General features: G+C 44.3%; 1 protein-coding gene across 1 annotated transcript; it reads right to left on the bottom strand.

Annotated features, from left to right (window-relative positions):
• Positions 1 to 6,140: 6,140 nt before the first annotated feature.
• On the bottom strand, positions 6,141 to 12,686 carry MRPS34 (mitochondrial ribosomal protein S34). The gene is made up of 4 exons (XM_083585421.1): positions 12,598 to 12,686; positions 11,041 to 11,364; positions 9,897 to 9,939; positions 6,141 to 6,566 (listed from the first exon to the last, which is right to left on the bottom strand). The coding sequence occupies exons 2-4, from the start codon at positions 11,356 to 11,358 to the stop codon at positions 6,283 to 6,285; spliced, it is 645 nt and encodes a 214-aa protein (XP_083441547.1). The 5' UTR covers positions 11,359 to 11,364; positions 12,598 to 12,686; the 3' UTR covers positions 6,141 to 6,282.
• Positions 12,687 to 12,735: the final 49 nt, after the last annotated feature.

The following is a 12,735-nucleotide window of genomic DNA, read 5'->3' as shown; positions in this document are numbered from 1 at the left end:
ATTAAGACACCTATTTTTTGGTGGGCACTAGGCAGAGGAGAGACCTGACTACTGCTGCTGCTGTTGGTACCTGTAATTCAGTAATTTGTTGTTTTTATGGATTTGTGCGTTTCTATCTGTTTGCCTTTCTAGAACCTTTCTAGAACCTGCCCTGTGGCTTGTGGCTTGGGCACCATGAAAATGGTCTCTATAGAATGCAGATTTAGGCAAAACCAGGGTAGAATAGACATATGAATCATAGGAGAGTTGGAGCACGAGGGTTGATGTAAAACACAGAGAATTTGGTTCAGGGCCCCAAAGAGCCGGAGAAGGCGAGTGATGTCCAACCAAGAAGAGAGAGAAGCAAGCGGCTTTTTAAAAGCAAAGATCCTTTATTTGGCTGCAAAGGTGACAAAGGTCTTCTTCTTTGGCGATCACTCATAGCTGAGATTGTCTTCCATAAACACAGTCTTAACAGCAAGTCCATAAGTGACTGTGAAGGCCAATTCTGGATTCACACGTCCTTCCACAGTGGGGACATTGGTTTCCAGGCAGGAGTTGATCACAGTGTGGATTTGCCAAGTGTGCCTTCCTCTTAGCACGTTTCTCCCTTGCATCCTGCGTTCGAGTGTCTTCAAAACCCATGACACCTTTGGTAAAGGCTGTTCTCCAATTGGAGAGCTCGCAGGCCAGTGTTTCCCAATTGTTGGTGTTTATGCTACATTTTTTTAGATTTGCCTTGAGACAGTCTTTACGCCTCTTTTGTTGGCAGCATTATGCTTTCCATTTTTAAGTTCAGAATAGAGTAGTTGCTTTGGAAGATGATAATCAGGCATCCGCACATGACCAGTCCAACGAAGTTGATGTTGAAGAATCATTGCATGAGGAACTCCACCCAAAAGGTAAGTCCAGAAATTTATACAGTCGCAATTGTGGGTGGTCTTATTTGTCACAGGTTTGTCAATTTTCAAGGTAAGGGGGAGGTACATTGGAGCAGGGTGCAGAAGGGACATTTGGGTGCAAGATACAAGGTGGGGTGCAAATCCTATCTACATAAGGTAATATGTAGAAATCCAGGGGGAGATGGCAAATGATATGGCAATCCGGTTTTCTAGAATAACAATAGGGTTGAGAGTTTTATCTAACAGCTGAATTCCTCTCCCCACAGGGTCAAAGGAAATGGATCTGGTCATCTGGAACTTTACAGAAGAAGGAAGGGGAGCTGAGTGGAAGTTGAGGCTAAAAACATTTATACTTTCATGGTTACAATAAAGTGAGGCAATTTCAGTACATAGGTTCCAATTCTTATTTTCCTGAAAGTAGTTACAATCGTTGAGAAGTTGAACAAACACTGATAAGCCACAAGGCTACAAAGGGGTCAATTCCATTGCAAAAAACACCAAATATAACAATTGCATAAGGGTCACTTTAGGGATTCACATTTACAAGTAGCAAAGACACAATTACAAAATAATAATAATACCTAGATACAATTACAGGAAAATACTTGGATACAATTATAAATATAGAGACAGGGTAAATTCAGGAAACAGGGTATTGGGCAGTGCAAGGAAGAAAGGAAAAAAATGCTTTATTTGACAGAAAGGAAAGAAGGGACTTGAAGGAGGGGAATAATGGAAGAAATGAATTAAAAAGAGAGCAGACTAAAAGGCAAAATTGAGAAACAGTTTCATATACAGTATCTCTTGGGTCATCGTTATTTGGGCTTGGTTCTTAGCTTCTTTAGTTATTTTCTAATGCTGTGGGTTAAACCACAGAGCCTAGGACTTGCCGATCAGAAGGTCGGCGGTTCGAATCCCCACGATGGGGTGAGCTCCCGTTGCTCGGTCCCTACTCCTGCCAACCTAGCAGTTCAAAAGCACGTCAAAGTGCAAGTAGATAAATAGGTACCGCTCCGGCGGGAAGGTAAACGGTGTTTCCGTGCGCTGCTCTGGTTCGCCAGAAGCGGCTTAGTCCTGCTGGCCACATGACCCGGAAGCTGTACGCCAGCTCCCTCGGCCAATAAAGTGAGATGAGCGCCGCAACCCCAGAGTCGGTCACGACTGGACCTAATGTTCAGGGGTCCCTTTACCTTTAACCAACTGAGCTATTCAGCATTGTCTTCTTTGACTGGCAGCAGCCTTCCAGGGTTTCAGGCAGGAGCTTTTGATCCCATGCATTGTCGGAGTTAGAATGCTCTGTTGCAATGCAGCAAGGCACTCTGAAGGAACAGGGCAACATTACCATGACTCCTTGGTTTTGTTTCTCAAAGGTCAGCTCCCAGCCAAGCCCAGTCCAAACCCCTGGTGGCAAGGGAAGGAGGATTTCGGCCTATGGACCTTCATTCACCACTTTGCTGTGGGAAGCATTTCCTGCTAGATTCTGCTTTTTCCATGCAGGAATCAAATGCATAGTGCTTGCTTTTGTTTTGACAATGCCCTCCTGTCCTCGTGTTGAGAGGGTAACTGTTGGGATTTGGGGGTGACCAGCTGAATCTGCAGAAACGGATCCCCTGCTGTATTTTGGTGTTTCCCCTGTAAAGTGTTTGGGAATTGCTGCAGAGATGACGCTGCTGCAGGAGGGGAATGAGAACAGGAGACACACTGGGATTCCTTGTGAGATGTTTATGCGCACAGACTACAGCGCCCTCTGCAGGATTCTGTTGCTAGATGCGATTTGAGTAGGGATTTAGACGGCAAAGGCTCATGAGAAAATTTCAAACAACAAACAGACATTAAAGGCTCTTTGATAACACAAGTAGGACCTACAACAAAATGGAGTGCTCCTGTTCAGGGTCCCCACCTGCCATCCACACCCTTTCCCAATATACTCTACTGCAGGGTTTCTCAAACTTGAGTCTCCAGCTGCTTTTGGACTACAATTCCCATCATCCCTGACCACTGGTCCTGCTAGCTAGGGATGATGGGAGTTGTAGTCCAAAAACACCTGGAAGGAAAAGACCAGAAGTTTCATAGGGAAGTTTCATAGGGAGAGTGGCCCCATTTTCCATATTTCCCCCCACTGTATATAACTTGCCAACTGAAGGTAAACACTTCATGTGTCTAAAGCAAGTTTCTACTCCATGAGCCATACCCCATCCCCCCAAATTTTTAATATATATGTGTGTGTGTGTGTGTGTGTGTGTGTGTGCCACAAAACTGTCTGGCTTTTTAAAAAAATGCAAAGTATAAAACTATTATTATAATTTAAGCAGAAATGAGTGAAGTGAAAATAATGTTAAACTGCTGCCAGCCAGTGTAGACAATATCAAACTAGATTGGCCCAATGGTTTGACTCAGTATAAAGCAGCTTCCCAGGTCCCAACATCTTGGTATTTTCCCTTCTAACAATTAACAAAAAAGACTCCGTATTTCAATAAATATAACTACGACCCCTGCAGATGACAACTGATTTATCTGATTTCCAATTCTTTCCTATGATTAGTCTGACCACAGCAATCACAGCGGCTGCAAGTTCCAAAACGTCCCCTTTCAGACCTCCCAGTAAAGCACATTGGGTGTTAAGATTACATTGCTACCAATAATTTCATTTATAATCTCCATCATTTATAATCCTCGTCATTTCTTTGTGATATTTGTTGCAGCAGTGCTTCTTCATCGCCGCAGCATAATCAACTCTACCCAATAATACCAAGAACGCTGTCATTAACTTGTTGAATAGCTTCTCACCTTCTTCACCCCACTAGAATATCCACATGCTAAACACTGCGTTGTCCTTGGATGTGGATAGGAAAAGAAGAGGAATGCCTAGCCTGATTTTAAGTGGACATGAAATAAGCTCTGCAAAGCTTGCTTGACTAAAGTAATGCTCTTTCCCCCTGAGGGAATCTCCCAGCTGCTGTTAACTACTCAGCAACGAAAGGTTAATTGCATGATGTAAAAAAAATCGTTATCAGTTCTTTGGGAAGACTGTGGTCATTACACAGATGAGGAAGTCATTGACTTTCACTCTTGCTTTCATGCTTAGATCCCTGCCCCACTTCAGAATGATTAATAGCTTGGAAGACTAAAAAGAAAAAGAAAAAAAATAACTTGTCGTTTCTTGCTTTTGATATTTGTACACCTACTTTCTCAGACAAGAAGAAAAACTGTATAGAAATCTCAGCATAATCCGCACCAGGCATGGGGAACCTGTGGCTCTCCAGATGTTGATGGATTAAAACTGCCAGCATCCCAACCACTGCCTGATGGGAAATAAAGTCCAAACAACAGCTGGAAGGTCACCAATAGATAAGAGTATATAAATTTGATTCTGTTTGCATTTAAACCTGAATCAATCAAATCTGCGCTTTCCAAAACAATATGAGAACCAAAACACAGGGTGGCATCCTTCGTGATTAGCAAATATCCATATTTTGCTATACAGTTTGCCAACCAGCCAGTGTTAACAAAAAGGAGAGAAGGGTGCATAAAAATAATATTAGTGGAAATAGCATGCAATACTGAGTATCAGGAGAAATTGCTTGAAAATGTGTACATTAGTAAAAAAAAATGCATACAAAAATGTGATTATTAGGGGGAAATGTACTAAAATACTGAAGTTTCATGACGATTTAATTTTAAAAATTACAAATATACTGAAGAATTGCAGCGAACTTAATTTAAGATTGGGCCCAGAGAGAAAGGCCAAGTGACTAGGCAGTGGGGACAGAGGCGAGAAGGAAGGTATCCAGCCCGTAGGCCTCTCAAAGTCTGAATCCCAAACTGATATATATATATGGAAAAATGCTGTTGGAGACTGCAGAACTGCTCAACACCTACTTTGCCTCTGTCTTCACCCAAAAGGAAAGCAGTGCCGAACCTGGTGATAACAGAATAAATGATGCAGGGAGGGAGCTGGAGCCCAAGATAGGAAGAGGTGGTAAGGGAACACTGATTCAAATCTCCAGGGTCTGATGAGCTGCACCCAAGGGTCCTAAAGGAGCTTGCAGGTGTAATCTCAGAGCCTGTCTATAATCTTTGAGAATTCTTGGAGGCGAGGTGAGGTTGTGGACTGGCCGTGGGCAAATCTTGTCCTCAACTTCAAAAAGGGGTGGGGGAGAAGACCCCAGGTAACTAGAGACTGATGAGCTTGATATCAATATGAGGAAAGGTCCTAGAGCAGATATTTAAACATTGGGCCTATGAGCATTTAGATAAGGGTGCTGTGATTACTAAGACCCAGCATGGGTTTATCAAAAGCAAGTCATGCCAGATGAACTCCATTTCTTTCTTTTTTTTGATAGAGGTACAAGCTTGGTGGATCAGGGTAATGCTGTGGATGTTTGTATCTTGATTTCAGCAAGGCTTTTGACAAAGTACCCCATGAAATTCTTGCGGAGAAGCCGGTAAAATGTCAGCTCGACAAGGTTACTGTTGTAAAGCATGTTGTCTACAGTCTATCATTTCTCGATCAAGGTTCTCAAGCAGATCCAGTGAAGCAGCCAGAAGTAATTTTATTATTTGAAGGATGCAACCAAGTAATAATAATACTCACCCTTCCACCCCCAAAAAGCCACACATTAAAAGCAGAATTTTTCGTTTTAAAATTGGTTAACATCTGCAAAACTACCAATCATTTAGATGCAGGAAACAAAATTATGTGCCTTGTAATTTAGCTATAGGGACGCGGGTGGCGCTGTGGGTTAAACCACAGAGCCTAGGACTTGCTGATCAGAAGGTCGGCGGTTCAAATCCCCGCGACGGGGTGAGCTCCCGTTGCTCAGTCCCTGCTCCTGCCAACCTAGCAGTTCAAAAGCACGAAGTGCAAGTAGATAAATAGGTACCACTCTGGCAGGAAGGTAAACGGCATTTCCATGCGCTGCTCTGGTTTGCCAGAAGCAGCTTAGTCATGCTGGCCACATGACCCGGAAGCTGTATGCCAGCTCCCTTAGCCAATAAAGCGAGATGAGCACCGCAACCCCAGAGTCGGCCACGACTGGTCCTAATGGTCAGGGGTCCCTTTACCTTTACCTTAATTTAGTTATAATTAGAACAATGCATGCCTAGAGGTAGGCTCCATTGAAATCCACAGGCTTTATTTCAATCTAGGCATCGGGGCATAAGAGCAGGGATGGTGGCTCATATTTCATCAAGCTGCCAACGCTGACGGCGCAAAAAGAGAGTCAAAATGAGATCGTTCAAGGATTAATCACACCCATGAAAGATTCTGAGCTCCGGCATTTATTGCAATACATTCTGTTATTAAAAGATACATGAATGTCCTCCAAACGTAATTTTTTAATGAAAAATCAAAAATAAATATGAAGAACTAGTAAAAAATAAACAATGCTATGTAAGGTCTTCACACTGGCGTTCCTTCGGCTTGCTTCTTAGGATTTGCAAAGTACTCTCTTGGGAAGAAAAGGGGCCTCTCCAGGTCCAGCATGGGCTCTTCGGTGCTCAAATTATCTTGCTGCTGCTGAGCGAGGATCATGGCCCGCAGCAGCGGTGGGTAGGGGACGTAGCGAACCGTTTCCTCCTCCACAGGCGTGAAAATCTTAAAGGCCTCCTCCTCATGCCTTGGTACCATGCGCCAGTCGTGATACATGGCCTTGTCAATTTCTTTCACTTCGCTTTCTGTTTTGCCTAAGGAGAAGTTGACACAGTGAAGAGAGCTATGGACAAATCGCACACAGGAAATGTTCACATTCCTACATTTCACACACACAAACACACACACACACACCAGGTGGCAGTGACCTGCAGGGCATCCTTCATCCACAAGTGACCCAGGTAAGTAGCAAAAGAATGCCCAAGAGTTTCAGTGCAGGCCTAGGGATGCCAACTCAAAAGTAAGTTTCACTGAGTTCAACAGGCCTTACTCCCAGGTAAGCCTACATTAGACCCCTTGCATATACAACAATTCTGCAGGAGCGCAGGCTAAACACAGAATGTGGAACTTGCCCCAGAATCTCAACGTATATTTCTTTTCTGTTTTAAATAAAGGGAGGCTTGTAGCCTTCATGAACACAAATACAGTGGTACCTCTGGTTGTGAACAGGATCCATTCCGGAGGCCTGTTCACAACCTGAAAAGAACGCAACCCACGTCTGCGCAGATTGCGATTCGCCACTTTTGCGCATTACATCATTTTGAGCATCTGCGCATGCGCGAGCGGCAAAACCCAGAAGTAACCCTTTCCGGTACTTCCGGGTTGCCGCAGGACGCAACCTGAAAACACGCAACCTGAAGCAAACGTAACATGAGGTATGACTGTATATATTTGACCCTGCACAGCCTAAGACAGGGGTGAAGAAAAAGATCTGGATGGAGAGCTGGACTCCAAGTTCCCCAGCCTGTTTACTTTGATGGTGGGCAGAGCTACCCACTTGTCAGTCGTCTGACGTCATCACGACTCCCAAGTCCTGCTGTTAGCAGGGATAAACATCACCTGGAAGCTCTGATTAGGAGCCTTAGAATGCAACTGGCAATTGTTCTCTTACAGACATGTCTTCACCGGGGCCCATACCTGAGATCAAAATTTACACCATGTATGGCAGGCTTCCTCAGACTCGGCCCTCCAGATGTTTTGACACTACAGTTCCCATCATCCCTAACCACTGGTCCTGCTAGCTAGGGATCATGGGAGTTGTAGGCCAAAAACATCTAGAGGGCTGAGTTTGAGGAAGCCTGATATATAGGGTAGGGCACAGTGCTTGAGGAAACAAGTGTTGGAGGCCAAATCAGAAACTAATTAGGCCCATGGCCAAAGATTCTTCACCACTGGCCTAAGGCAATGCCTGTTAATCTCAGAACCCATTGGGTTTCTTGAATAAGGCCCCATTTGCACTATGTATTTAAAGCATGGGTAGGCAAACTAAGGCCCAGGGGCCGGATCCAGCCCAATCGCCTTCTCAATCTGGCCAGTGGGCAGTCCGGGAATCAGCATGTTTTTACATGAGTAGAATGTGTCCTTTTATTTAAAATGCATCTCTGGGTTATTTGTGGGGCACAGGAATTCGTTCATTTCCCCCCCCCCAATATAGTCCGGCCCCCCACAAGGTCTGAGGGACAGTGGGCCAGCCCCTGCTGAAAAAGTTTGCTGACCCCTGATTTAAAGCAATATTATACAACTTTAAACAGTCACGGTTTTCGCCAAAGAAACCTGAGCAGAGTTTGGTAAAGGTGCCGAGAGTTGATAGGAGACCCCTGCTCCCCTCACAGAGTCACATTTCTCAGAGTTTCCTGGAAAAAGCAGCGTTCGAAACTCCCATTATTCTAGGTGCATTTTGCAACTGGGAATTTCATTAGCACGAGCAATTTCTGAGCTCTGGGTGCAGTACTGCGCCTAAGATTTCAGATTAAAACTACCACTGCTGGCGCTGAGGGTGTGGGAGGAGAAATTCCTGCCTGCTCAACTTTCAAGAAATCACTGCAGTGTCAGGTAAGCTGATTGACTGTGCCTCTCAGCTGGCCTTACAGAAAGGCAGCGTTTTATTCAGCAAAATATTCTTAAGAATATTAAGGGGGCGGGCAGGGGAAGCACGGCTTTGTTTTTTGCAGTCTTCAGATGACGACTAGACCATGTGAAAAATGAACATAAGATTTTAGCTGCAGTTCATTCATTTTCAGCTTTGTATACAGTGGTACCTCAGGTTACAGACGCTTCAGGTTACAGACTCCGCTAACCCAGAAATAGTACATCGTGTTAAGAACTTTGCTTCAGGATGAGAACAGAAATCGTGCAGTGGCGGCGCGGCAGCAGCGGGAGGCCCCATTAGCTAAAGTGTTGCTTCAGGTTAAGAACAGTTTCAGGTTAAGAACAGTTTCAGGTTAAGAACAGACCTCCAGAACGAATTAAATACTTAAGCCGAGGTACCACTGTACTTCTATAAAAAAGTGCGTCTAGACATTCTGTTATGACGCCCATGACCTAGGTTTAAGGTGCCATTTAGCTCCTAGCGTTCATATTTCAGTTTCTTAACACTGAGAAAAGGGGATTAATTATTAAAGCCCTCTGGCCATTGTAGCTATGTGATGGGAATAGGGTTTCCCCCACAAGTCTCAGCACCTTGAACTAAATGCTGTTCCCAGGATTCTTTGACTGTTGAAAGTGGTGTGACGCTGCTTTAAATGTGTAGCGCAGATGAGGCCTCTAATTACCAGTGCACAAGTGGATGCACTGGAAATTTCTAACTTTAGTTAAGAGAAATCACTCTAATCTCACACCTTCTCTTCACTTTCCCTTGTAGAGTTAATAATATATATATTTTTACAAGGGGGTGGGAAGAAAGGAAAGTGTATTTGGTGAAACAAACACTGAAGTAAAGAAGGCAGGAGAGAGCAATGGAGATCTTTAACTGCTCAAGTCCGTATTTCAGTAGCCTACAATTAAAAAGTACAGTGAGTATAAGGGTAGGCTGCTCTACAGACATTTATGGCACAGCTCCAGCTAGAATGTATGACACCACATGCTAGGTTGCCTTCCAAAACGTTTGAAAATCAAGGTGCAGCTTCCGATTGGTGCAGGCGCACCGGAAACAATAGCCGACAGCCGCATCAGACATTCGGCTTCCAAAAACTGTTCAGAAACCGGAACAGTTACTTCCGGGCTTTCGGGAACCGAAATGTTCAATTACAAGGCGTTCGAGAACCAAGGTTCCACTGTATTCCCATTCACTCCTGTGGACTTTGCCATGAACTGGGGACCCAACATGGTGCAGTGGTTAGAGTACCAGACTAGGACGTGGGAGACCTGGGTTCAAATCCCCACACAGCCACAAAGCTCCCTGAGTGACCGTGGGCCAGTCACCCTCCTCAGCCTAATTTACTTCATGGGGTAGTTGTGAGGATAAAATGGAGAGGGGGAGAAGTGTGTGTGCCACCTGGTTCTCCTTTGAAGAAAGGTGGGATAGCCATGCAATAAATAAATAAATAAATAAGTCGTCCTCCCTCTCAAAGCAGCTCTTCTCTTACCTCGGAACGTCAAGTACCCCCAGGCTTTTCCATGATCCATATTCTGTAACAGAGAATTTGTATTTTGTATTTTACACATGTAGAAATACATATGCTTACATGTACATGGCACCCTGGACTCCTCTGGGAAGAAGAGCGTGATATCCTGTTTTTATGGAGCATTTGTTCCGAATTGTATGTGAGATGGTTTATACGACGATGAGCATTCACCCCAATTTGCTTACAGGGTGTTTATGCATCTTGCTACAAATAATTTCTTCAACCCCCACTTTTCAGTGCAGTTCCCCATCCCCTTTCTATTGCCAGAATTGGATACATTGAGCTAAGACAACAGAGCACTTCAAATGGCTTTCAATTCATGGAGGATAAAGCTATCAATGGCTACTAGCCACATTGACTATGCTCTACCTCCACTGTCAGAGGCACTGTACCTCTGAGTAGCAGTTTCTAGGAATTGCAGGTGGTCAGAGTGCTGCTGAGCTCATGCCCAGCTTGAAGTCTTCCCATAGCCATCTGCTCGGTCGCTGTGCAAACACGATACTGAATTGGATGGCCCATTGACCCAATCCAACAGGCTCATCTTATTGTTAGAATTCCTGATCTATGATTGCAGTCATGGGATTTTTGTCTTTCACATGACGGTATATGTTTTGACTCCACAGAGTGGGAAGTGATGGAGACAGGATGTTTATGTTACTGTGTTCCATGAAGTGGGACTATTGTCCTTTGTTCATTCTCTTTGCTGTCTGATGCTAGGGAGAGAGGGAGCCATGTTGCAGTGCTCCGTGTGTGTTTATATGTAAACAAAGTAGATTAGCCAAAATGCTGAGTTGCTGAGGTCTGTCACACATGATGCACAAAGACTCTGCGGATCCCTAAGTGTGCCAGTGTCGGTTGGAATCAGTCCCTGTGATGTTCGGGCTGAAGAAAGCTTTTGAAGCTCCCAAACGATCGACCAGGAGGGAGGGAACATGCCAGTCGGGCATGTGTCTCTGCCAGAGTCCTAGTCGAGTGTAGGCTGAACTCCTGACACTTATGTTCTCATTAATCCACTTTAATTGCTAAATTTGCACTCTCTGAAAGGGACAGTTATCATGGGGGACCCAATCCTTACACACTCCCTTCCAGTAAAAAAAACACCCACCTCGGCTGTGTAATCCACCTTCACTTTGGTGATAACCCAATAACAAGGTTCGTCATACTGCCATAACCAGGATTTGCGTGTGACCATCCGCCCAACGCCAAAGAGGCGCAGCCGGCTGAGTAGGGTGAAGAGCCGGTTTTCGTTCCTCACATCCTCCCAAGCCAGGACGGGCAGCAGCTTGCCTGTGTAAGCACGGGTCATTTTCTCGTAGTCCACCGCATAGCGCTCAGAGTCTCGAGGCTTATTCTTCAGGGCCAAGTACTCACGGACCTTCTTGGCCATTGCTGCGATCGGACGGTGGACTTTCTTGCGAGCCATGGCTGTCTGAGAAATGAAAACATAGGTGAGGTTAGTATGTTGGAACTGTGTCTCAGGGAGACACAGGCTGAAATCTCCACTCAGCTCACTAGATAATTATTTATTATATTTCCATCCCACCCCTCCTTCCAGAGAAGCCCAGGGTGGCAAACAGCAAAGCAACAAAACAATACCATTAAAACAAAAGAATGCATTTTAAAAACGACTTGAAAGCATCTAAAAGCATTTAGCACATCTAATAAACACGTTTTTTAAAAAAGTCTCATACTATCACAGCCTATAATTTCAAGGTAGCCAGAAACTGTATCTTTCAGCCATCAACTGTGTGGCTGAAAAATAATATTTTAAAATTCCTTCTGAATGTTAATAATGAGGGATTTAAATGCCCACTCTGTCATGAAGCACACTGGGTGACCTTGGGTCAATTACTGTCTCTCAGCCTAAACTACTTCAAAGGGTTGTAATGAGGGTAAAATAGGGAGGAAGAGAACCAGGCACATCACCTTGGAGGGAAAGGTGGTATACAAATGTAATAAGTGAATAAATAATATGTTTCATGCAAATAAATAAGAATAATTAAAACTCATCTTGGAAAACTACCTTAACATGCCTGCTAAATTAGAAAAGTCCTTGCAGTTCAGCAGGGTTCCACAGGATTGGAACCACAATACTGAATGCTTGGCTTCTGCATACCCTCCCAACATTTCCCCAATGAAAATAGGGACGTCCCATTCAATAATTATAATTTTAATATTTATACCCCACACAGCTTACTGGGTTGCCAAAGCCACTCTGGGCAGCTTTCAACATATATAAAAACGCAATAAAACATTAAACTTTTTTTTTAAAAAAACCCAAACCTTCCCTTTACAGGATTGTCTTGAGATGGATGGATAACTCCATACCCTCCAACATTTCTCCAGTGAAAATAGGGGCGTCTTAAGGAAAAGCGGGACATTCTGGGATCAGATCATGAACTGGGATGGCTTCTCTGAATCAGGGGCATCCCTGGAAAATAGGGACACTTGGAGGGTCTGCTTTTGGTGGCTACATGCCATGCGCAGGTTGGGAGCAGAAGCAGTGTGGCACAGTGGTTAGAGTTTCAGACTAGCACCTAGGACACCATGATGCGAATGCCCTCCCAGCCATTAACTCAATAAAATAAATAAAAAGTGGAATTTCCACCCCCTTATCCTCCCTTATCCAGCCCCCCATTCCTCCCTTATCCAGCAACCTTACCTTTCACCACTTAACACCAACTGCTTGATCCAACCGCTCTAACATAGGCGATCCAACTCGCTAAATCATCCGGTGCGCAACATTTCCGCTCCTTTTTTTTTTTTTTTTTTGTATGTGTGAACCCGTAATAATTTGCTA

Source organism: Podarcis filfolensis (genome assembly GCF_964270895.1).
Source record: "Podarcis filfolensis genome assembly, chromosome: 14".
Lineage (NCBI taxonomy): Eukaryota > Metazoa > Chordata > Lepidosauria > Squamata > Lacertidae > Podarcis > Podarcis filfolensis.
This window is presented reverse-complemented; position numbering and strand designations above follow the sequence as displayed.